This window comes from Euprymna scolopes, chromosome 46 (genome assembly GCF_053919585.1).
Source record: "Euprymna scolopes isolate OS-2025 chromosome 46, ASM5391958v1, whole genome shotgun sequence".
NCBI lineage: Eukaryota > Metazoa > Mollusca > Cephalopoda > Sepiida > Sepiolidae > Euprymna > Euprymna scolopes.
This window is the reverse complement of record NC_136527.1, coordinates 19,093,820-19,119,767: the sequence shown is the minus strand read 5'-3', so window position 1 is coordinate 19,119,767 and position 25,948 is coordinate 19,093,820. Positions and strand designations below refer to the sequence as shown.

The window sequence follows — 25,948 nt, the reverse complement described above, 5'->3', positions numbered from 1 at the left end:
TGGTTTTAACCGCATCTCGCGTCAAAGCCATCCATCCCTGTTGGTCGGCCGCAGGGGTGGAGGGTTTTCTTATGGTGTATAAATTTTAATATCACTGGTAGCTTAATAGCAATAAATATTCATTATTTTATCTTTAGTATCAACAATATAAATTTAAGTTCAAGTTTTTTTTTTCTTATATTTCTTTCTGTCTTTTGTCACAAAACCATGGAGACAACTGACTTTACTTTATATATTTCATATAACTAATTACACTGGGTAACAATCTTTTACTTGTTATTATTCCTGAAGTTGAAGTTGTCGGCCTTGATTAACATAATTTTAAATTAATTTTGCTTCTTGGTCCCCCGACAAAAGGAGGGTGGACCTGTAAATTCACCCTTGTCCGTTTGTCTCTCCGCACTTTTCTCAATAACACCTTAGAATTTTTAGAAATTTTGCACAAACATTAAACATGACATAAGTAAAAGAGTAACAGAACGGATTTTCTGGGAAAACTCCGGTTGCCCCCCTAAGGGTGCCTTTCAGGTTAAAATGGCTAAAATTGACACTTTTGTGCTTATTAAAAAAAATAGATATCTTGGATTTTTATAAAACTTTCTGAAAAGTTGTAACTAACTGATTTCTATATAATTTTGTTTGTCTATACTTCACGATAACTCTTGGGTGTGGCCCAGGGGCTCTTTTAGGGCTAATGAAAACATTCCATTTTTGGGACTATTTTACCATATTTGTCCAAAATTTTCTGTGTATGTCTATTTAGCAGTTTTGCATGGTGCCGAACTCAAAGTTAAATATGTTAAGGTCTTGGAGACTTTTGGGGCTAAATGGGGGGGGGCAAATAATGGACGTAGTCATTTTTTTTTTTTTTTTTTGCATGGTGCAGAACTCAAATTTACATATGTTAAGGCCTAAAACTGCACCGTTTGTTAATTTGACCGTGGGAACTTTTGAGGCTAAATGGGGGGGGGGGGCTAAATGCTGATCTTAGTCATTTTTTTCATGCCTCATTCACTGTGCAATCACGGGGGACCATGCATGCTTCACTTGTTTTTAATATAATACATAAGAATTTTGCATTAATTACGCGTATTTCACGACCGGGGAAGACGGTTTGCTAAATAATAAAAAGAGATAAGATGCGATTTTCGTTTTTATTTCCGACGGACTCAATCACTGGGGATCAATAGTACTATAGTCTTTTTGTTGAGCTAGCCTCTTAAATAAAATGTCTATTCACATTACACTTGAACTTCTGTATTTCAGTACAGTTGGTGAAGCAGGAACCTGGAAGGGAATTCCAAAGTCTAGTAGTTCTGGGGAAGAAACTACTAGAGTAGAATGCCTTCTTACATCTAGGGTTCTCTACTGTGTAAGGGTAAGACTTGGCTGCTTGTCGAGTTTGTCGGGGGGTATTTACGTCGAGGGGGTACAAAGCTTGTAGTTCGTCAGAGCATCCACCATTAAAATACTTGTAAAACAGGCAGAGGGGTGCAACAATTTATCGATGGGACAGTGGTTGAAGCTTGGATGACAGTTCAGGACCTATCAGGTTGGCAACTCTCTTTTGAACCTGGTTTAGGAGCGAGGGACTAGTAGCAGGTGCATCAGGCCAAATGTGACAACAGTACTCCATACATAGGCAATTCTAGAATTGAACCTATTAAAAAAAAAAAGATGAATTGAAGAAAAAGAACTTCATGTACTTGTCACGGAATTAAATGTCATATTCCAAATATTACATAAATTAATCAGGTATTTTATATATATATATATATATATATATATATATATATATATATATCGCAATACATCCAGAAGTCGTCGGAGATAGCCCAGTGGTAGAAGTTTAGGCTTCTCTCCATGGGGATCCCAATTTCGAATCTTGCTAAATTCAGCCATTCTGATGAGTTGTAGATGACAAAACATGTGTCAGTGGATAATTATATTTGGGGGAACAAAATTGGTAAAAGGGAAAATGATTCCCAACTCGCATTTAGGTAAAAATTCACTTTCATATAAATAATTGAATTCATTCAAAAAGTATGGCAAAACAAAACAAAAACAAATAAAATAACATCTATCTATCTATCTATCTATCTATCTCTCTATCTATCTCTCTCTCTCTCTCTCTATATATATATATATATATATATATATAACTAGCATGGGTGCCCGACGTTGCCCGGGTGTTTGGAGGTGTATGCTTAGCAAAAAATAAAAAATAAAAAAAAAATAAAGCGGTCAATTTTATTAACTTGGACCCCTATTATGACCCCTTAAAATTTATTGTTTTGGTCTCAAATGGGTTCAAATCGAGTTATTAAGTTAGATCCATGTCCAAGGAACCTATATTGTAAATTTCAAGTGTTTAGACCGAAAATTGTCGGAGGAGTTTGGTAGAGTTCTCAAAGGTCAAATCGTTGAATTTTGACCTCCTTAACCAAGAAATTTCTGGCGGAAAACCGATCACGTAGATTTTCCCAGTTTGTAGACTGAAAATTCACAGACTTATTGCGAATGAAAATGTACACAGACAGACAGACACACACACACACACAGACACTTTCACTTTTATAGATATATAGACTAGCATGGGTGCCCGGCGTTGTGCGGGTATTTGGAGGTGTATGCTGAGCAAAAAGTACAAAAAAAAAAAAAGAAGGTCAATATTTTTTACTTCGACCCCTATTATGACCCCTTAAAATTTATTGTTTTAGGTTCAAATCGAGTTATTAAGTTAGATCCATATCCAAAGAACCTATATCGTAAATTTCAAGTGTTTAGACCCAAAATTTTCGGAGGAGTTTGGTAGAGTTCTCAAAGGTTAAATCGTTGGACTTTGACCCCTTACAGCCAAATTTCTGGCGGAAAACAGGTCACATAGATTTTCCCAAATCTCAGTATCCTGTATATCAAATTTCGAGTCTGTAGACTTAAAATTGACAGAGTTATTGCATAGGAAAATGTACACAGACAGACAGACAGACACACACACAGACACGTTCACTTTTATAGATATATAGATAGATATAAAGCTGAACGTCTGTGTGTGTGTCTGGTCACGAATAGGCTCCTATATGGTTGACTATTTTAAAAAATTGATTACATATAACGATAGAAGATGTATCGAGACACAGGAATGGGTATGTTTGATATGACATAATGATGATTCATTAAAATTGTGGGGTCTGCGTTCACGCCTGGTCCACAAAGTATGGAAATAAAAAATTTAAAAATTAAAAAAAAACGTTTACAAGTGTTTTTGATATAGATGTACATAATAATACTTTGATAAGTATGTTTTAACTTAGATAGGGATGGTATAATAAAATTGTGGGGTCTGCGTTTGCGCCTGGCCTCCATAAAATGGAAATAGGCACAAACTTTAATAAAGGCTGTTCATATCTATCTGCGTAAGTATACTTTGATAATTATGTTTCAGTTTGAAGAAATATGGTATAATAAAATTATGGGGTGTTCGTTCGCACCTGACCTCCATAGAATGGAAATATGTCACAAAGTTTAACAAGATTTTTTAATATAGATCCACAGAATATTGTGATAAGTGTTTCAGTGTGAACAGGTATGGTATAATAAATTATGGGGTTTATCTATTTTATTTTTACTTTCATCATATTTTGCTTTGGTTTTGATACCCCCAAATTCGAAGCTATCTCTTTACAACCCTTCCTTTTCATAACCTATCATACTTTCATGAATTAAGAGTCCATTTTCTGTAGGATGTTTTTGAACCCAGTCAACGACGGGTACTTTTGCTAGTATATATATATATATATATATATATATATATATATATATATATATATATATATATATATATATTATTCATAATATTCTGAATTGTATTATGTTTATATAATTGAGAATTCGGTAATTGTTCATATAACAATAAATTTTAAGTTAGCATAAAGTGGCTTAATTTGTAAACTTCAAAATTACTAGTTTTTGTAATCGAGCATTCAGATATTGTTGTCTTCATTTTGTGAAAACAACATTATATATATATATATATATATATATATATATATATATATATATATATATATATATAGAGAGAGAGAGAGAGAGAGAGAGAGAGAGAGAGACAGAGAGAAATTATTTAACGATTTTAATACGTAATTATAGCCATTATAAGGCTGATGTTAATCTCAATAGTTCGAATTGAGTTGTCTCCCCTTGTTTATAAAACATGGCAGATTAAAAAGTAACGTGTATCTTCCTCACAAAGTTTGATTTTCTTAGTTAAAAAAAAAACAAACTATTTGTTCAATTTACGTGATATTTGGAATATAACATCTTCCTTTAGTGACGGGTACGTACATCATAATTTTTTTGTTAACGTTTTTCTGTATTTGTGTTTGCAAAATAGGCTTCATTCTAAATATGCACCAAGTAATCAGGTTCTGCCCAATTCCCACCGCTACCTGACGTGACGTCTATTAACCCTTTTCCTCGAGTAACCTTCAAGCCTTGATAAACGCTAGCTCTCTTGTAAAAAAAGAAAAGAAAAGAATACACACATATACACACGCGCCCTTGGCCTCTTGGGCTTCTGGCCCAGATCAATCTCACTTGTGTAGTATCTGTTCCGGCAGATACTGTAATCAAAGATCATATGCGGGGTGGGGGGGGTTATAAGACAAGTAAGTGCTCTCTTGTAGCAATCAGTTATTTGGCCAATGTAGGGCAGGGGAATCCCTTCATACCAATTGTCACTATCCAGTTCCTCTACTCCCCGGGGAACTGGTCCCCCTCCCTCTCTCTCTCTCTCTCTCTCTCTCCACATTTAAAAACGGCCTTGTGCCTAATTTGCAACGTGGAGAAGCAAATATACACATACACACGCGAAATAGATCAGATAGTTTAAAAACAAAAAGTGAGAGTTATCGCCCTTGTCCATTTCAAGCACTTGTTTATTTCAAACCACGAACGACGACCAATTCGTTTTATATTTTTATTTTTAATTCAAATGATGTCGCTTATTTCTTTCAAAATGTGCGGACTATATTTTTAATCAAAACTTTCAAAGCCGCTGATTTCATTCGGATTATTCGAATTTAATTGCAGGTGCAAAATATTACCTGCAAAACATTTTTTTTTTTTATGATGCCGTGAAATCAAAAGAAAAAAAAAATTCATTTATGTTCTTTTTTTTTTCTTCTTCGGATAATTTATCCAGAGATTACGAAGTGCCTTTTCTGATAATCCTCGGAAATTCTCAGGTTTCGTCAAATCTGGGGATAAAACCAGACCCGTCATTGTCAGTGAGTGGGGGGGAAAAAAGAAAAAAAATATATACATGTTTATAAAATAATAATTTTGTTTTTAAAGTAATTATTTTAATTAATTCCCTCCCGCATGAAAAAAAAAATATATCTACGCTAAAATATAATTTTTAGTAATTTAACCATATGAACGAAAAAAAAAAATGTTTTGAATGAATCCTAAATTTTTAAAGTCCTATAAAACGATTTTTACTCAAATAAAAAATATATATATATATATATATATATATATATATATATATATATATATATATATAATGTATATATATATTAATTAAAAAGCAATTATTAGGAAATATTTTATTTTAAATTTCGTTGATTGGGGAAATATTTCTGTTTTCCCCGGACATTTTGCTTTCGTATCGCGGAACTTTCTTTCTTTCCGATTATGGGTAGGGGACCTGTGGGAAAGCAGACCGCACTATCATCACAAACCGGGGTGACATTTGCCGCACAAAGGGAGCTTTGAAAGAATTGATTTATGAATTTTTCCCCCCTGGACTACAAAAACTAATTTAGGATTATATATATATATGCGGACACACTCACACATATATATACATTTTGATTTTCTCAGTTAAAAAAAAAAAAAAAAGAAGAAATCAATGGGTGAACAACAAATTTCTCATTCTATTACAATTCAAACAAAGGTAAGTAAAAAAAAACAACAACAAAAAAAACAAATAAATAAAATAGGGCACTTCTACACTATCAGAACCTTTTGGTCAAGATCAAAGTGTAGTATCTGTTCTTCAGATGCTGCATTGCTGCTGCACTTCTATTACTTGTTCTCTTTCGGTGGAGGAGAAATCCTTCACGACTGAGACAATTTTTATTTTTGTACCTTTTCTCCACGTTAAAAAACGACCCTGGTGTCTAACTCTGTCCCGTGGGGAGGCATAGTAAATAGGTACACTATCAGAACGAAAGGTAAGTAAAATAAATAAATAAATAAATGTTTACTTAGACTGCAACAAAAGACCGACCAATAAAATTTGTGTTTTTTTTAAGGTTTTCGGGGTCGCTGACAACGAATCTGATATTCAAACACGTCGCAAATTTACCGTTTGCATGGTATTAACCCCTGAACCCTCGCACTATTTTGTGCCAACTCACTCACCGCCATCGTTTATGCTATTTCTTACATGATGCGTTCGCGCGACCCCCCCCCCCATGTAAACAGAATTTTTGAGAAAAATGAAACAGTTTTTCTGCTCTGTGCATGTCGGAGTCGGCGCGTTACTTACGGGAAAACGGTAAATGTAAATTAAACTGCAGAAGCAAGCACCTGTTAAATATTGTACAAGTTAATTGAAAAACCCGGTAAAACTATACAAACACCGTGACAGCGAATTAACCCCTAACCCTAACCCTAACCCTAAACCCTAACCCTAACCCTAATCCTAACCCTAACCCTGTCACGGTGTTTGTATAATAATACCAAAAACCCCTTTCCAAAAAAAAAAAAAATAAATAAATAAAATAAAAATGCTTTTGTAGACCGCTCGTGAAAACTTAATTTTTTCTTTTCAGATCAATTAAAAAAGCATAAAAAAAACTACGTAACACAGAAAAATGAACCACATTTTTTTTTTTTTGAAAACTTATTTGCTAAAAAATTCTTCCGCGATTTGACAAGTCACTTTACTACGCGTGCCCATGCGCGAACGCGTCATGTAAGAATAGCATAAACGATGGCGGTGAGTTGGCACAAAAATAGTGCGAGAGTTCAGGGGTTAATACTATGCAAACGGTAAATTTGCGACGGGTTTGAATATCAGATTCGTTGTCAGCGACCCCGAAAACCTGAAAAAAAAAAAAAAAGAAACAACAAATTTTATTGTAGTTAAAGTAAACATTTACCGAAAAAAAATAAAATAAAATAGGGCACTTCTACACTATCAGAACGAAATTTTTTAGGCGATAAATGGAGTTTTCAGATTTAAAAAAAAGCAACAGTTTTTCAACTGTTTTTTTTTTTTTTTTGTAAATTCTAATAAATTACAATTGTAGCTTCCAAATTATGCAGTCGAAATTACGTGAATATTACTGTATTATTAAAAATAAATTTAATCCTGTTAGTAGGTGAAAAAAATTGCCGCCATCTCGTTTGAATCAAAACGAAAAATTACCTCCCTTTTGAACTCTCCTTTGTCTTACGATCATTTTCATCAAATTTTATTCTTTTATTTTCTTTAATAAATAATTTTCTACCTTATCGATTTTCGTAATTTTTGGATATAATCATCTTAAAAATACGAGGAATACGTAGATACAATTGTTTTCATGTGAAATTCAGTTTTACGATTTCCGAAATCTCGGCATAATAAGCGCCAGAAAGGGTGCTTGACTGCTTGAGTAATATCCAAGATCAGTGCTCGGGAAAAAATCAAGTTAGCTTAAATAGATACGGTTGATTATAGAACGGAACGGAGTCACGGAGTCAAGACACGAAAAACGAAACCATGAACTTATTTTTAAACACACTTTAGTTTTAACACTTCTTGTGATCTCTCTCTCTCTCTCTCTCTCTCTCTCTCTCTCTCTCTCTCTCTCGAAAAAAAAAAAAATGACTTTTAAACAAAAAAACACTTCTATTAAAATAAAACAAATATTTTATCCCAAAGAATTAATTTAGTGTTAACACTTATTAATACGAAAAACAAACAAACAATTATTTAATTATATAAATTATATATATTAGCATTTCAACCCGGTGTTGCCCGGGTGTTTGGAGGTGGATGTTGAGAAAAAAAAAAAAAAAAGCGGTCAATTTTTTAACTTTGCAAGAGACTGCAGAGGTCAATTTTTTTTTAAAAACTTTGATCCCTATTATGACAGTGAGGTGCTTCAGTGCCATATATGTCGGTGCAGTTGGACTGGGCTGGCTTTGCCTAATAGATTGAGGGTACCAGATTGACAGTTCCTGGCTGCTGTTTCCGACTGATAGTACAGGAGCCCTAACTCTTTGGTAGCGCTTAGAGCGGCTGCTCCATCAACAGTTGTAAAATATCGGGATGTTTGCAGTGCCATGTCGCGCATGGAAAGGGACCCTGCACTCATCCCCGATGGGCTTTCCTGAGGCCACAATCCTGTGGGTGAGGACAGCTGATGGTCTACTTGTATTGCATGTCTGGTATTCTGCACAACTACTTGTCCAGCACCCCCTCACTCATCCACCCTAACTGAAACTATTAAATAAAATAAAATGAAATGACAGCTCAAGCAAAAGTTATGTTTAAACCAGGACCAAACTCAAAGAAAACCAACCTGCCTCCTCCCTTGAGGCTTGCATTTACTAATATCCGCGGGCTTAGAACTAACTTCGATGATATTGAGTCATTTCTCCTTGTAAACACCCCGGAAATCTTAGCATTAAGTGAAACTAACCTTCACTCCTCCATTCCCTCTAACCACTTTAACATGCCTGGTTATCTCCCACTCTACCGTAAGGACTCGGACAGACATATGCATGGACTTGGAGTCTATATTCGAAACACCCTCCCCCTGATTAGAGAAATAAAACTAGAATCAGAGGACCAGGCTTTATGTGCTTCAGACTAAATATGCAACACAATATTAGCTACTTGTATTTTATCTACTGCTCTCCCTCAAACCAAGACTGTACCCTAATAAACAAAGTCTCAGACAGCATAGATATAGCACTCTCCCTCGATACTAGCGCACAAATACATGTATTTGGTGACTTCAATGTCCACCACAGTAACTGGCTAGGATTCTCTAATCACACAGACGTAGCTGGTAGCGCAACACATAGCTTCTCTATATCCCATTCCCTATCTCAGTTGGTTACATTTCCGACACGTTTCCCAGACCAGCACGATCAACATGCCTCACTTCTAGATCTCTTTCTGACAACGGTTCCCAATGACTGTACAACAAATGCCCACAGCCCACTTGGGAATGCTGATCACGCTGTGATAATGGTAGAAATCAGCCTAAATTCTCGCCCTAAAACTGAAGACCCATTACTCAAAACAACGAGGTATTACAAAAAGGCTGATTGGGAAGCCATCAGGGAGCTCCTCAGAGATGCCCCATGGCAAAATATCTTTACTCTTCCAGCGGAACAGTGTGCAAATGAGACCACTGAATGGTTCAAAACTGCTATTGAAGCACATGTTCCCGCATGGAAATTCTATAGCAAGCCCCACTCTCCCCAATGGTTTACTTCTGCTTGTGCAGCTGCCATATGTCAAAGGCAGCATGCGTTCCGCAGATTCAACTGACATAAGTCCAGCTCAAATAAACAGAAGTTTATAGAAGCTAGAAATAATTGTAAGAGAGTGATAGAGACAGCTAAGACAGATTACTCTGAAACCACCAGAAAGCGCATCGAAGCACAGAAATTAGGAACCCGGGATTTTTGGAAAATCTACAACAGTGTAGTTAATAATGGACAGTCAACTATTCCCCCACTAACAAACAATCATGAGGTTGCCTGCACGGCAACTGACAAGGCTAATCTGCTTGCCAGTCGGTTTGCCTCAAATTCCACACTGAACTCGGTACACCACTCACTCCCTGATTTTCCTCTGCGAACAGACGCCACACTAGACAATTTGAAAATCACCCCTTCTCAGGTACATGCTATTATAAAAAACCTAGACACCTTAAAAGCATGTGGACCAGATCTCATCCCGGCTGTGCTATTAAAAAAATGCTCTGCCGAGGTTGCTCCAGTTCTGTCCAAACTTTACAATAAATGCCTTAACGAATCTTGTTTTCCCGACTGCTGGAAAACCGCCTCTGTGGTACCAGTCTTCAAGAATTCTGGTGAAAGAACTGACCCACTAAATTATCGCCCCATTAGCCTCCTCCCGCTTTTCGCCAAAATATTTGAGTCCTTAGTTAATCAAGCCCTAGTCCAGCACCTAACAGCTGCTAAACTCCTGACTGACAAACAATATGGATTCAGGCAAGCCCGTTCAACAGCAGATATCTTAACTGTAGTTTCTGAACGTATATACCGTTCATTGGATAAAACAGGGGAGGGTAGAGCGGTGGCCCTTGATATATCTAAGGCTTTTGACAGGGTATGGCACGATGGTCTTCTAAGGAAAATTAGATCATATGGAATCACTGGAAGAATTCATAATGTAATTAAATCCTTCTTAAGTAATAGAAAAATCAAAGTTGTCCTCGACGGTCGTACATCCAAACAATATGACATAAATGCGGGAGTACCTCAGGGGTCTATCCTTGGACCTCTATTATTCCTGATATTCATAAATGACCTCCCTGATAAAATTGTTTTGGAGATGGGTATATTTGCCGATGACACCACACTCTATAACAGATATGAGGGGAAAACAAATGAACACATATGGCAGAAACACTGGAAATGGCAGAAACACTAGAGGATGACCTCCAATCCGTAGTGGAATGGGGACAAAAATGGTTGGTCACATTCAATGCTGCTAAGACTAAGCTTGTTTCCTTCAATAACTACAAGAAACCTTCTCTACCACCAATAGCAATGGCCAAGAACACATTGCCTGAAAGTACTTCTTTTAAACTCCTCGGCCTAACGTTTACAGGGAATATGAATTGGAATAGATACATTGAGAGCATTGCCAAAGCTGCTGCAAGGAAGGTGGGCTCCCTCTACGTGCTAGAAAACTACTTACGCCTGACAGTATCCTATACCTCTATAAGGCAGCCATTCGCCCATGTATGGAGTACTGTTGTCACATCTGGGCTGGTGCATCTGCTGCTTGTCTCTCGTTCCTGGACAGGGTTCAAAAGAGAGTCGCCAACCTGATAGGTCCTGAACTGTCATCTAGGCTTCAGCCTCTATCCCATCGACGAGATGTTGCAACACTCTGCCTGTTCTACAAATACTTTAATGGTGAATGCTCTGACGAACTGCAAACACTTGTACCTCCCCGACGTAACTACCCCCGACAAACCCGACAAGCTACTAAGTCTCATCCCTTTACAGTAGATATCCCTAGGTGCAAGAAAGCCTTTTACTCCAATAGTTTCTTCCCCAGAACTGCGGGTCTTTGGAACTCCCTTCAGGATTCTGCTTTCCCAACTGCAATGATATGCAGAAGTTCAAGTGTAATGTTAACAAACATCTTTCTACTCTTCTCCCTTCATAATGACCCTGCAAATTAAGTCCCTAATAGTAGCCCCCTGCTTCAAAGTGGCACTGTGCCTAATTTGGGGTGAAAATTGAATAAAAAAATAAAATAAATAAAAATAAAAAAATAATATATACAAACTTTTGTTTATGATATATACCGGTGTCGACCCAACGTGTCCCTTTTTTTGGATAAAAGGGTTCGAGGTTATTTGTACAACTAAACGGCAAATCTGCCTTAGAAAGTCTCTTTAAAATATTTTTGTTTCGACGTAAAACAGTACTGCTGCCATATCTGGGCAGGAGCTGCTAAAAACAGCCTATTCTTCCTTCACAGAGTACAAAATAGACTTTGTGGCTTAGTGGGGGGGGGATGCCCTTTTCTCTTCCCTGCAACCTCTCTCCCACAGAAGCGACGTTGTGAACCTGTCTTTTTTTTTTATCGTTATTTCCATGGCAGGTGCTCGTCTGAACTCCAATCCCTGGTCCCCTCCTCGCCAATCTTTTACAAAAAACGCCCGTCTAGCTGAATCCACTGTCAAAAAATTTCCCCCACTCTTTATCTGTGCCTAAATCAAAACGTAGATTCCATGAGCAAAGCTTCTTTCTTAGAACTGCACGCCTGTGGAACTCTGTTCCATCTGCCTGCTTCCCACCTGACTACAACCTGGATGTCTTCAAGTCCAACGTAAACAAATTCCTGATGAACCGCCCCCTTAAGCAAACACTTCATCAAATCTCCACACTAACGTACTGTACTTACAATAACCCTTATCCATGAGTGGCTTCCGGGCCTTGATAAGTGGTGACCACCGTGTAAAAAAAAAAAAAAAAATAAATTCATGGTTTCGTTTTTCATGTCTTGGCCCCGTTCCATATCTACTTCCAATAGCTTGATTTTTCCGAGCACTGATCTTGGACATTACCTTAACGGAAAATTTGGTAAAATCGCATTTTTCTTAGACATTATGCAATAGGCACAAGAAGTCTACACACAAGGGGCATAACTCCGAAAAGAATATTTTAGATTACTTGTGTCATGAGTACAATATTTGCTGTCTACAGCGATAAACTTTTTTTTTTTTACTAAAAACACAATAGCAGCTGTTCTACTCGTTTCCGAGTCCACAGGGAACTCTCTCTCTCTCTCTCTCTCTCTCTCTCTCTCTCGCACGCACACACATACACACAAAGTTCCTCATATAATAGGGTAAATATTACCCTCACACCGACCGACAAACAGAACAGCGACCACTCTAATTTCATTTTTTATCGGTATTCGAAGTCGCTGACAACGAATCTGATAATGTTTACAAAAACATAAACACCAAATATATTTTTATGTTTTTCATTTTTTTTTTTTTTTTTTTTTTTTGAGGGGGGTCAATTATAGAGCTTGTGTAACTTAACAGCTGCTTCTGCAGTTTAATTAACCGTTTTTCCGTAAGTAACGCGAACGCGCCGTCATTTACCGATTAGAATACGATTTAACATTTTTAGGAGATTTTACTGTTTTCTGTTTACATTAGGGAGGAGGCAGAGCAGTGGTTATGAGGCGCTCGCCCAGGGTACAGGGGTTCATACCGTGCAAACGGTAAGTTTACGACGGTTTTATCAGATTCGTTGTCAATGTCAGCGTTCTCGAATACCCTTAAAAAAACAAATTAGAGTGGTCCTGGTCCGGTGTATCAGAATTTTTGTAGGAATTTTTGACACCCCTAACACGAAACTGCGAATAAAATATAAAAAACTCGTAATTTCTCTTTTAAAAGTGGGTTGTTTATTTTCTTTATGGATTATACTTCCAAAATAAACTATTAAAGTTGTATAAAAAGTAATAGAAATATTTTTTTTTAAACATTAATGAAATTAATTGAATTTTACAAGTTCAGTATTTTTCAATTTTTAAACTTTAAAAATCTATCAAAATTTTTCTATTGATTCAATTTTTACGATATTTTCAGGGTCAATGTGAGATTTTATGCTCTTTCCAATAAACCGAATATAATATTTTAGAAAAACGTTTTTTCTAATTCATGCCCCCCCCCATTTTCAAGTGTCCATTAAAGAGTAAATAATTGATTTACTCAACAACGTTTTATATATCACAAATTGAAGATAAAAGATCAATAAATAATATATTCAAATTTAAAACAAAAAAGTAGTGTTTTTTTTTAGAAATTTACCTGTATAGTCCGAAGTTTAAAACCTTTTTTTTTTAAACCACGTTGTTTGTTTTTTTGTTGTTTTTTTTTTAATTAAACCTTGGTCCTTGCTCCTTTAATTGAAAAAAAATTAGGGCTTGAATTACATTTTTCGAGTAGTTATAAGCTTGGAAAGACAGAGGGTCGAATTAATTTACGCCTCCCATTTTGAAATGTCTATTAAAAAGTAAATAATTAATTTACTCACCAAAGTGTATTATATCACAAATTGAAGATAAAAGATCAATAAATAATATATTCAAATTTAAAACAAAAAAGTAGTGTTTTTTTTTAGAAATTTACCTGTATAGTCCGAAGTTTAAAACCTTTTTTTTGTTAACCACGTTGTTTGTTTTTTGTTTTGTTTTTGTCTTTTAAATTAAACCTTGGTCCTTGCTCCTTTAATTGAAAAAAAAAAAATAGGGCTTGAATTACATTTTTCGAGTAGTTATAAGCTTGGAAAGACAGAGGGTCGAATTAATTCACGCCTCCCATTTTGAAATGTTAATTAAAAAGTAAATAATTAATTTACTCACCAAAGTTTTATATATCACAAATTGAAGATAAAAGATCAATAAATAATATATTCAAATTTAAAACAAAAAAAGTAGTGTTTTTTTTAGAAATTTACCTGTATAGTCCGAAGTTTAGAACCTAAAAAAAAAACAAAAAAAAAACACGTTTTTTTTTTTTTTTTTTTTTTAAATGAATCCTTGGTCCTTGCTCCTTTAATTGAAAAAAAAATTAGGGCTTGAATTACATTTTTCGAGGAGTTATAAGCTTGGAAAGACGGGGTGGAATTATTCAATATTTTTCACGAAATTTCTGACACACACTGGTCCGGTGTTCTGTTGTAGCACAAGGCAATATCTACCTATAATAAAAAGAGCAGAAGAGATATTTAATAGATAATTGTCTAAATACGAAATCTGTACGAATTAAAATTGGGCAAGGCCGCGGGATCGTCCTTCCCCAATCCGCAATTTAGTTTATAAATTCGGCGCTTCTGCACTATTGGGACGAAATTTTGGAAATCGTAATACTGAATTTCACATGAAAACAATGGTATCTACTAATGCTGGGACGATTAATCGGGAATGGGAAAAAGCGGAAGATTTGGGGGGGGGGTATTGGAATCGGAAAAATTTGATACCTATTTTCCGATACCAAAACGATTCTTTTAATTGTCTTTTTTTTTCTTTTTTTTTTTTAATTTTATTTTGTTCAAAGCAAAATCTTCCATTGCTGGTAATAATGATAAAATAATAAATATTTATTGATTTTAAAATACCAATAAAGCTAAAATCGATAGATCATCCTCCACAAGTGTATTTTGACGTCTAGGAAAATATCTGCACATGTGTGTGTGTGTGTGTGTGTGTGTGTGTGTGTGTGTGTGTGTTTTGTACGTAAATCGGGGAAAGTAACAGTTTCATAGTTAAATAATTAGACTTTTATAAAGAATCGGAATCGGTAATTGTTTAGGAATCGGGAATTTAGCACGGAATCGGTAATTGTATCGGAATCGGGAAAAATATTGGAATCGCCTCACCTCATTACTCGTATCTACATATTCCTCGTATTTTTAAGACTATAATATCCAAAAATTACGAAAATCGATGAGGTAGAAAATTATTTATTAAAGATTAAGAAAATAAAAAATAGAATTTGATGAAAACGATCGTAAGACACAGGAGAGTTCATAAGGGAGATAATTTTCCGTTTTGATTTAAACAAGATGGCCGAATTTTTTCAACTATTAACACGAATAAATACCCTCCCAACCTCCCCCTGTTAAGAACGGCTTCCGGAATAAACACTCCTCCAACCTCGAAAGCCTCTCTTAACATGGGGAGTTTGGGAGGTTATTTATTCCGAAAGTCATTCTTAACATGGGTGATTGTGGGTGTTTATACTACGCTGAGATGGAACGTAAAAAAAGTACCCTTGATTATTACTGAATTATTAAAAAATAAATAAAATAAAACAACGGTATTTTTTTACGACCTGTCCCAGCGTAGTATAAACACCCCCCAACCACCTCATGTTAAGAACGGCTTTCAGAATACCCCCCCTTCCAATTCCCCATGTTAAGAACGGCTTTCGAGGTTGGGGGATGTTTATTCCTGAAGCCGTTCTTAACATGGGGAGGTTGGGGGGGGTGTTTATAATACCCTGGGGCAGTGGGGCAGTGGGGCACGTCGTAAAAATTTACCTAATCAGGTAATTTCGACTGGAAGTTACCAGTGTAAATTATTAGAATTGGCAAAAAAATAATCAGTAAAATCCATTCTTTTTTTTTTTTGTTTTTGTTTTTGTTTTATCTGAAAATCCATTTATCGGCTACAAAATTTCGTCCCACTAGTGTAGAAGCGCCAAAAATTCTTTAGTTTTTTTAATTAAAAAAAAAGATGAGACGATTTTGAATACATAGATTACAAATAAGAGCAAAAAAAGGATATTGTTTCCCTTATGGCCATCCATAGCGTGAAATGTTTATGGTCATGTGTTACTGTGAAAAGGTCGACTTCTTACGGTCGGGACATTTGCAGTGCATATGCACTTTAATTTTACATGTCATCGACCTGTGTTCGAATCCGAGTATTGGTAGGGACAATTGGGACGGATTAAATATGAATCAATATATATTTTTATATGAATTAAAAATCTTTTTGGTACTTATGCAGTGCCACGCCGCGCTATTTTTAAAATACTATTTTCAAGTTTTACGATATCATTTTTTTTATTAACTTGTTAGATGAAAGTACAGAATAGTAACAAAACACCCTCCTTTCATGTTAAGAATGGCTTTCTAAATAATAGCGTTATTGTTTCAACATCTTTTTTTTTTTTTTCCAACCCAGGATCTCAACCGGAAAATGAAAACTATTTTTTTTTCGGGTGATTTCAGAAGATAATTTGGATTTGTTTCGAAAAAGTTGTCAAAAAACAAATATATAACAAATAAATGTTATCAAAGGCAAGATAAGTTACTTTTCTACCAAACTGGATATGTTTTTAGTGTTTTTATTTAATGTAACATGCTTATTCAGCTCGAAAAACATACAGTGTTTACCGATTGGAAAATTTAAAATGGCGCCCAACTCTCTCTTTAACACAGTAAGTTTTGGAAAAGGAGTTATAAATAAAAAACCAGACAAAATACTGTTAGAAACTCACTCAATCGTGACATAGGCTGACATATACTCGGCGAGTTTTTAACAGTATTTTGACTGGTTTTTTATTTATAACACCTTTTCCCAAACTTACCTTCTCCGAGAGAGAGCCGGCCGCCATTTTTAATTTTCAAATACATCGGTAAACAATGTATGTTTTTCGAGCTGAATAAACATGTTACATTGAATAAAAACACTAAAAACATATCCAGTTGGGTAGAAAAGTAACTTATCTTGCCTTTGATAACATTTATTTGTTATATATTTGTTTTGTGACAACTTTTTCGAATCTATGTGTACAGTAAAACAAACCCGATAATTTGGTAAACACGCATAATAACGTAGTCGAGCCAAGCGTGGTCTACGTAAACAGAAGGCCGTTCCATTAAAGTCACGGAACCTGCAGACGTAGAATAAAGTACTATCGCCACGATTAGGCAATAGACGAGTATTACGATGATAGTTTATTTTCCTTTTCGGTTATAGTTAGCTAGCGCACTTCCTAACTTTCTGCGGAGCGCTACCGGAAGCGGTGACAAGTCAAATCAGTCTCTTCTGTTTTGTTATGTATTGGATAGTTTTTTTTAATTTTTTTTTTAATGATGTTTGAAATTTTATTTTGATTTCATTTTATTTTTATACTTTCATAAACACAATATTTATTTTTAAAATTACAAAAAAAAACTTTTGTTTTTACAATTCCATAAACATATTTCTTATGAAAAAAACTTTTATTTTTTTAATTTTGCTACTAAATGTGCAAATAAAGATTAATTGTGTTATTTTAATCTTTTTATAATTTTGTTAATTTTTATTGTATATTTTTTCAATGATATCCTTTTCTTATATTTTATTTCGGGTTTGTATTACTGTACACATAGATTCGAAAAAGTTGTCAAAAAACAAATATATAACAAATAAATGTTATCAAAGGCAAGATAAGTTACTTTTCTACCAAACTAGATATGTTTTCAGTGTTTTTATTTGATGTAACATGTTTATTCAGCTCGAAAAACATACTGTGTTTACCAATGTATTAGAAAATTAAAAATGGCGCCCGACTCTCTTTTTAACACGGTAAGTTTGGGAAAAGGTGCTATAAATATAAGACTAGCCAAAATACTATTAGAAACTCGCTCAATATATATTACTGTGACATAGGTTGGCACATATTCGGTGGTTTTTTTTAATAGTATCTTGTCTATTTTATTATTTATAACACTTTTTCTCAAACTTACCGTGTTAAAGAGAGAGTCGGGCGCCATTTTTAATTTTCCAATACATCGCCGATGTATTACATCGGTAAACACTGTATGTTTTTCGAGCTGAATAAACATGTTACATTGAATAAAAACACAAAAAATATATCCAGTTAGGTAGAAAAGTAACTTATCTTGCCTTTGATAACATTTATTTGTTATATATTTTTTTTTTGACAACTTTTTCGAATCTATGTGTACAGTAAAACAAACCCTTTATTTCAATAAATCGTTTCACAATAGAAATGCTGAAGAATAATAATAAAAAGAGGTTTATAAAACTGGTACAAAAGTGACTGTATTTTCTTTTCTTTATCTAAGCTAGCAGGGACACTCGGCGTAGCCCAGTAGTAAAATATGCTTAAATATATTTTAATTCTTGCAGATTTCGTATATATTATCATAGAGTTAATGTTCTATCGATTTTATATATTATGAAGTTGTGATTTCAAAAATAAAAAAATATATCTGTATGACTTAGGTTCATCAGCTTGAATCAAAACCGAATCCTAAACTTATGATCCCAAACTTATATATCTATAATATAAAGCTTTGTGTGTGTGTGTGTGTGTCTCTGGTCACGAATAGGCTCCTATATGATTGACTATTTAAAAAAAAACTGATTACATATAATGATAGATGTATCGAGACACAGGAATGGGTATGTTTGATCTGGCAGAACGGTGGTTCATTAAAATTGTGGGGTCTGCGTTCGCGCCTAGTCCACAAAATATGGAAATAAAAGATTGAAAAATTGAAAAAAAACGTCTACAAGTGTTTTTGATATAGATGTACATAATAATACTTTGATAAGTATGTTTTAACTTAAATAGGGATGGTATAATAAAATTGTGGGGTCTTCGTTCGCACCTGGCCTCCATAGAATGGAAATAGGCACAAACTTTAATAAAGACTTTTCATATCTATCTGTGTAAGTATACTTTGATAATTATGTTTCAGTTTGAAGAAATATGGTATAATAAAATTATGGGGTGTTCGTTCGCACCTGACCTCCATAGAATGGAAATATGTCACAAAGTTTAACAAGGTTTTTTTATATAGATCCACAGAATATTGTGATAAGTGTTTCAGTGTGAACACGTATGGTATAATAAATTATGGGGTTTATCTATTTTATTTTTACTTTCATCATATTTTGCTTTGGTTTTGATACCCCAAATTCGAAGCTATCTCTTTACAACCCTTCCTTTTCATAACTTATCATACTTTCATAAATCAGAGTCCATTTTCTGTAGGCTGTTTTTGAACCCAGTCAAAGACAGGTACTTTTGCTAGTATATATATATATATATATATATATATATATATATATATATATATATATATATTCGGGTTTTTTTATTCAAAAGTAATGGACTAATGAATTCAACGAGGTTGTTAGATAGTGCTCAATAAAAAGAGCTGATAATACTTGTTTATTGTTATATAAACATGCTCACATCCCGCTGCTACAAATAGCCACTTGTTTCAATCAAACAACAGATATCATCAGGCAGCGACTTGACTATTCAAAAGTTCAATGAATAATCTATTCATTCATTGAAACTTTTTTGATTGAAACAAGTGGCTATTTGTAGCAGCGGGATGTGAGCATGTTTATATAACAATAAACAAGTATTATATATATATATATATATATATATATATATATATATATATAACTTTAGTTCCTTCAGCTTTGATCGAAACCGAAACCAAAACTTCTGAAGAATTCTTGGTAAAATTATTTATTACAAGAAATGTCAGCACTCTTTTTGGACTTTGGGTCAAGATCAAAGTGCAGTATCTGTTATTCAGATGCTACACTTCAATTTCTTGTTCTGCAAGTGGAGGAGAAATCCTTCACGACTGAGACAATTTTTATTTTTTGTTCCTTTTCTCCACGTTAAAAAACGACCCTGGTGTCTAACTCTGTCCTTGTGGGGAGGCATTGTAAATAGGAACAATTAAACGACCCAGATTTAAGCGTGACACAGTAAATGGAACACGTACATCAAATCTGTTGCCAGGGACGCTGGGAAAATGGTGGGATCCTTCTACCGCTCCAGAAGATATCTCACTACTGATGGAGTACTGCTGAAACTATTGTCAATAATTTTCCCCACTAAATCCAAACGTAGATTTCATGAGCAAAGCTTCTTTCTTAGAACTGCACGCCAGTGGAACTCTCTGCCGCTTGCCTGTTTCCCACCTGACTACAACTTGGACGTCTTCAAGTCTAACATAAACAAACTCTTGACAAACCGCCCCCTTAAGTAAGACACTCTATCAAAAACCCCAATACTAATGATTACTACAATACTATCTCATTGATTACTGTACACGCAATAACCCTTATCCCTGAGTGGCCTTCGGGCCTTGATAAGTGGTGACTCCCATGTAAAAAAATAAAAATAAAAAAACAACACACACGCTATCGTATTAATATATAGATTATTATTATTTTTGTTGTTTTTTTTTCTCTTTGACAGACACATTCCATTCTTGATGATTATATTATTTACTGGAAGGATAAACTTGGAACGGGAATCAGCGGACCAGTCAGGTAAGATCCGTTTGACTTTCGTGACCTAGGTTTCTGTGAAGGGTATCCATAACACACTTTGGAATATGGCCATAAGTGCATAGTAAGATTTAATGCTACTAAGACTAAACTTCTTTCCTTTATGACAATTACAAGAACAAAAAAAGAGGGTACTTGTTTTGTTTATCAAGACATTAAAAATGAAAATATTAAAACAAAGAAAATCAAATTGTACGTATCCGTTGTGGAGATTAAGTTGTCGTAAAAGAAATTTCACTTAATTTGATCAAGTATTTTTTCTTTTTTTTTTGTTTATAGAGGAAAATCAAATTTTTAATGCGATCAATCATATCTCGCCATCTTGCCTCTTTCGAAAACGAGAAGGAGGAGGAGGAGGAGGAGGGGGTGCCAAGGGAGATAACTCCAATTATCGCTTAAAGTTGTCAAAATTTTTATTTTGAAACATGGGCAGAAAAAAAAAATAGATAAATTTTTTTTTTTTCATTTATTTTATATAGCTTTTCTGTCTTTTTTTTTTAATCCTTTTTTTTATTTTGTTTTCTTTTAATCCTTTTTTTTCGTTTAAAGGCACCTTCCCTCCTCGCCTGTGAAATAGGTAAGCTGGCCGGAATATGATCGGTTTCATTAAAATTTGCTTTTCCTCTGTAATAAAAAAAATGTACTTGATCAAATTAAGTGAAATTTTTTTTTATGAGAAGTTAAAGCTTTTGACAGGGTGTGGCATGAGGGTCTCCTCAGGAAAATCAGATCATATGGTATCACTGGTAGAATACTTAACATAATTAAATCCTTCTTAGATAAGAGAAAAATCCAGGTTGTCCTCGACGGTCGTACATCTAAACAATATGATATAAATGCGGGAGTGCCTCAGGGGTCTATCCTTGGACCTCTATTGTTCCTAATATTTATTAATGACCTCCCCGACAAAATTGCCTCTGAGATGGGTATATATGCTGATGATACCACACTCTATAACAGGCACGACAGGCAAACAAATGAACACATGACTAAAAAAAATGGCAAAAACACTAGAGGATGACCTCCAATCTGTAGTGGAATGGGGACATAAATGGATGGTCACATTCAATGCTGCCAAGATTAAACTAGTTTCATTCAATAATTACAAGAAACCTTCTCTGCCACCAATAGCAATGGCCAGTGACTCCCTTTCTGAGGGTACATCTTTCAAACTGCTTGGCCTAACGTTCACAGGAAACATGAGTTGGAACAGTTATATTGAAAACATTGCCAGGGCCGCTGCGAAGAAGGTGGGCTCTCTCTACCGTGCTGGAAAACTACTTACACCTGAAAGTATCCTGTACTTCTATAAGGCCACCATTCGCCCATGTATGGAGTATTGTTGTCATATTTGGGCTGGTGCATCTGCTACTAGTCTCTCGCTCCTAGACAAGGTTAAAAAAAGAGTCGTCAATCTGATAGGCCCTGAACTGGCATCTAGGCTTCAGCCTCTGTCCCATCGATGAGACGTTGCATCCCTCTGCCTGTTCTACAAGTATTATAATGGTGAATGCTCTGATGAACTGCAGACACTTGTGCCCCCACGATGTAGACACCCTTAACAAACCCGACAGGCAGCTAAATCCCATCCCCACACAGTAGAGATCCCTAGATGTAAAAGATCTTTCTACTCCAGTAGTTTCTTCCCCAGAACTGCTAGACTCTGGAATTCCATTCCAGGTTCCTGCTTCCCTAACTGTACTGACATGCAGAAGTTCAAGTGCAATGTGAACCGACATCTTGCTGCCCAAATCCCAACATAGTGCCCCAGTAGTTGCTGCCCCTGATAGTAGCCCCCTACACCAAAGTGGCAATGCGCCTTGTTTGGGGTGAAAATGTAATAAAAAAAAAAAAATAATAAAAAAAATAACCGGTACGTACAATATAACTTTCCCAATATTTTAAATTTTTTATGTTTTAATTAAATTAAACAAGGTTTCTGTGATGGGTGCACGTAACACACTTTGGAATGAGGCCATAAGTGGTTGCTACTAAGGCTAAGCTCCTTTCCTTTAACAATTACAAGAACCCTTTTCAACCACTGATTGCCGCGACTAATAACACCCTATCTTAGAGCTCTTCATTCAGATACCTCGGCTTAAAATACTTTGGAATGCTGTAGTGGAACGAGGCCAGAAATGTTATTTATTTATTTATTTATTTTTTTTACAAAGGAGTCACCACTTATCAAGGCCCAAGGACCACTCGAGGATAAGGGCTAATGAGTGTACAATGGTCAAAGGGAACATGTCAGTCATCGATAGTATCGGAAATTTGATAAATTGGATTACTTGGCTCATCAAGAATTTGTTCACATTGGACTTGAAGACAACCATATTATAATCAGTTGGAAAGCAGGAAACCAGAACAGAGTTCCACAGGCGTGCAGCTCTAAGAAAGAAGCTTTGTTCATGGAATCCACGTTTAGGTTTAGGCACAGATAAAGAGTGGGGGAAATTATTGATAGTGGTTACAGATAGACGAGTGTTTTTCGTGAAAATCGGGATACAAGGGACCATAGATTGGAGCTCAGTCGAGCACTTACTATGAAAATATCGATAAAGCAGAGACAGGCTCGCAATGTCTCTTCTGTGGGAAAAAGGTTGCAGGGGAGAGAAAAGGGACATCCTCCACTTTAAAAAAATTTTTTATTTTATTACATTTTCACCCCAAACAAGGCACATTGCCACTTTGATGTAGGGGGCTACTATTAGGGACATAAGCTACAAGGGTACTATGTGGGGAGTTGGGCAGCAAGATGTCGGTTCACATTACACTTGAATTTCTGTATGTCAGTACAGTTGGGAAGCAGGAAACTGGAAGGGAATTCCAAAGTCTAGCAGTTCTGGGGAAGAAACTACTGGAGTAGAAGGCTCTCTTACATCTAGGGATCTCTACTATGAAGGGGTGGGATTTTGTTGTTTGTAGGGGGTATTTACGTTTAGGGGGTACAAGTGCTTGCAGTTCGTCAGAGCATTCACTGTTAAAGTACTTGTAGAACAGGCAGAGTAATGCTATATTTCGTCGATAGGACAGAGGCTGAAGCTTAGATGAGAGTTCAGGATCTATCAGGTTGGCGACTCTCTTTTTAACCTTGTCTAGGAGCAAGAGACAAGTAGTACTTTTTTTTTTTTAGAGGGAAAAAAACAGTACTTCCATTGTATATCGTGAAGATGACACTCCTAGGAATAAATGTAATGTTTTGATATTACGAATTAATGTATCTAAATATACGGGAATAAATGACTAGATCTTGAAATTGTTCATTCAGCTGAGAAGTTCAAGCCAAATAGTAATCAACATCAACAATAGCAGCTAAAAAGGTTGATGAGAGGTCTACTTTTGGTGAATATTTTTGCATGAAGGACATCCTTGAGAATTCCAGTTCCAGTTCTCTGATCTAGCTGAAATTTTGCATGTGCAATGATTTATATCTCTACGGGTTATATGGCAAATTACAGCTCTGAACTAATTATGGTTTCTGTTTTACAGGTGTTTGAACTGAGTCAGGTGTGAAATGGAGCCTGTTGAATGTTGAGCAGTGATATGGTTTTTGTATTTGAAAGGACGCACGCAACAGGAGACTTTTGATGAAATGAAAGAAACATGGTGATAATGCCCCATCATATGACCTTGTAAAACGCTGGCATCGTGAATTCAAACATGGCCGGAAGTCTGTGGAAACAGCTCCCAGACCTGGTCGCCCCCCCCACTTCTGCCATTGATAAGGCATCTGTCCATCAAGTTGAGGCAGCCATTTTGGAAGATCGGCGCCTTACTATTCGCCAAATAGCCCAAGATGTCAATATTAGTACAGGGTATGTGGAAACTATCATTCATGACCATTTGCATATGCATAAGGTGTCTGCCAAATGAATTCCCAGGTTGCTCACGCCATTCCAGAAGTGAGAATGCGTCGAGTGCTTGAGGATGAATTTGGAAATGTGCCAAGAAGATGAGTCAAAATTTTTCAAAAGACTGATTACACAGGATGAAACCTGGATCCATCACTATGATCCAGAGACCAAAGCCCAGTCAATGCAGTGGAAGCACTTGGACTCACCACCTCCAAAGAAGGCAAGGGTGCCGCCCTCTGCTGGCAAGGTCATGCTCACAGTCTTCTGGGACCAGTACGGAGTAGTGATGACAGATTTCCTGGCAAAGGGCACCACAATTACAGGAACCTATTATGTTTCACTTTTGAGGAAATTAAGGGAAGCTATCAAAATCAAGAGGCGGGGCAAGATCAGCAAAGGTACCCTCCTCCTGCAGGACAACGCTCTGGTCCACAACTTGCATGTTGCCAGATCAGAAGCACGGGCGTGTGGTTATGAAATCCTCCCCCATCCTCCTTACTCTCCTGGCCATGCACCCTCTGACTTTCACCTCTTCCCAGCCATGAAGTTGTTTTTGAAAGGAAAGCATTTCCCAGATGATGCAGCCTTGATTTCTGAAGTCACGTCATGGTTGGAGGACCAACCTGGGTTGTTCTACAAAAACGGTTTCCAGAGCTACATCAAACGATGGGAGAAATGCATAACTCTGGGTGGTTCCTATGTAGAGAAAGACTAATAACTGTGCCAAGTTTCGTTGCTCTACTGCTATGGGATGTTACAAGGAATAATTTGCGAAGCGGACTAATTCGCAAAATAAAAAACAAAAGAATTAACAATGATAATGCCGTTCATCAAATTCCGTCTCTGTTTGTTTAAAATATCAGGTCAGCTGATATTTGGGCTTGACGATGAATGCCCTGGAAAAGTCACTTCTGATTAATGTTTAGTTTTAAAATATCAAAACGAAGAAATGATTTGCAGCGATTTTAAATGGTCCCTCTTCTTTTATCGTAAACTGAACTCATTAATAAGAAAAAAATGAAAATAAAATGGTGAGGTACACCCGGGTTTGAACACATGTGATCATTCGATCTGTAGTCAAAGACTTTACCATTCGGCTATATTTCCAGATGACAAGAAATCTGTTTTTTCTTTTTTTTTTTTATAGAAGAAATGATTTGCTGAGATTTTATTATCTCCCTTACCGGTGTAACATAAAATATTCCCCTGCAAAAATTCTTCTTTTTATCAATAAGAAAGAAAGACTATTTTTAGGATCGGATTTTTTTCAATTTTAAATATTTTTTGTGTACAAAGCATATCTAAGAACACTGCCAGTTAAATATAAATTAACTTTGTGGGAAGTTTGCCAAAGATAGGGTCAACTATTTCAGAACCTATAAGGAATTCTCTCACACACACACACACACACACACACACAAATTAATATATTCTAACTATTTTTTATTTG

General features: G+C 35.7%; 1 protein-coding gene across 2 annotated transcripts in view; it reads left to right on the top strand.

Annotated features, from left to right (window-relative positions):
- Nucleotides 1-4,105: 4,105 nt before the first annotated feature.
- The window catches only part of LOC145270496 (MAP kinase-activated protein kinase 5-like), a 163,836-nt gene continuing 141,993 nt past the window's right edge, over nucleotides 4,106-25,948 (top strand). The window contains exons 1-2 of one of the 2 annotated variants that reach the window (XM_080126156.1): nucleotides 4,106-4,336; nucleotides 20,550-20,623. Coding sequence is in view for 1 of the 2 variants with exons in the window: in XM_080126155.1 (XP_079982281.1) it covers nucleotides 5,915-5,959; nucleotides 20,550-20,623 (119 nt within the window). In the remaining variant the exon portion in view is untranslated. Of the gene's footprint in view, nucleotides 4,337-5,800; nucleotides 5,960-20,549; nucleotides 20,624-25,948 lie in introns of those variants that run through there. The other variant, XM_080126155.1, reaches the window with a different exon arrangement.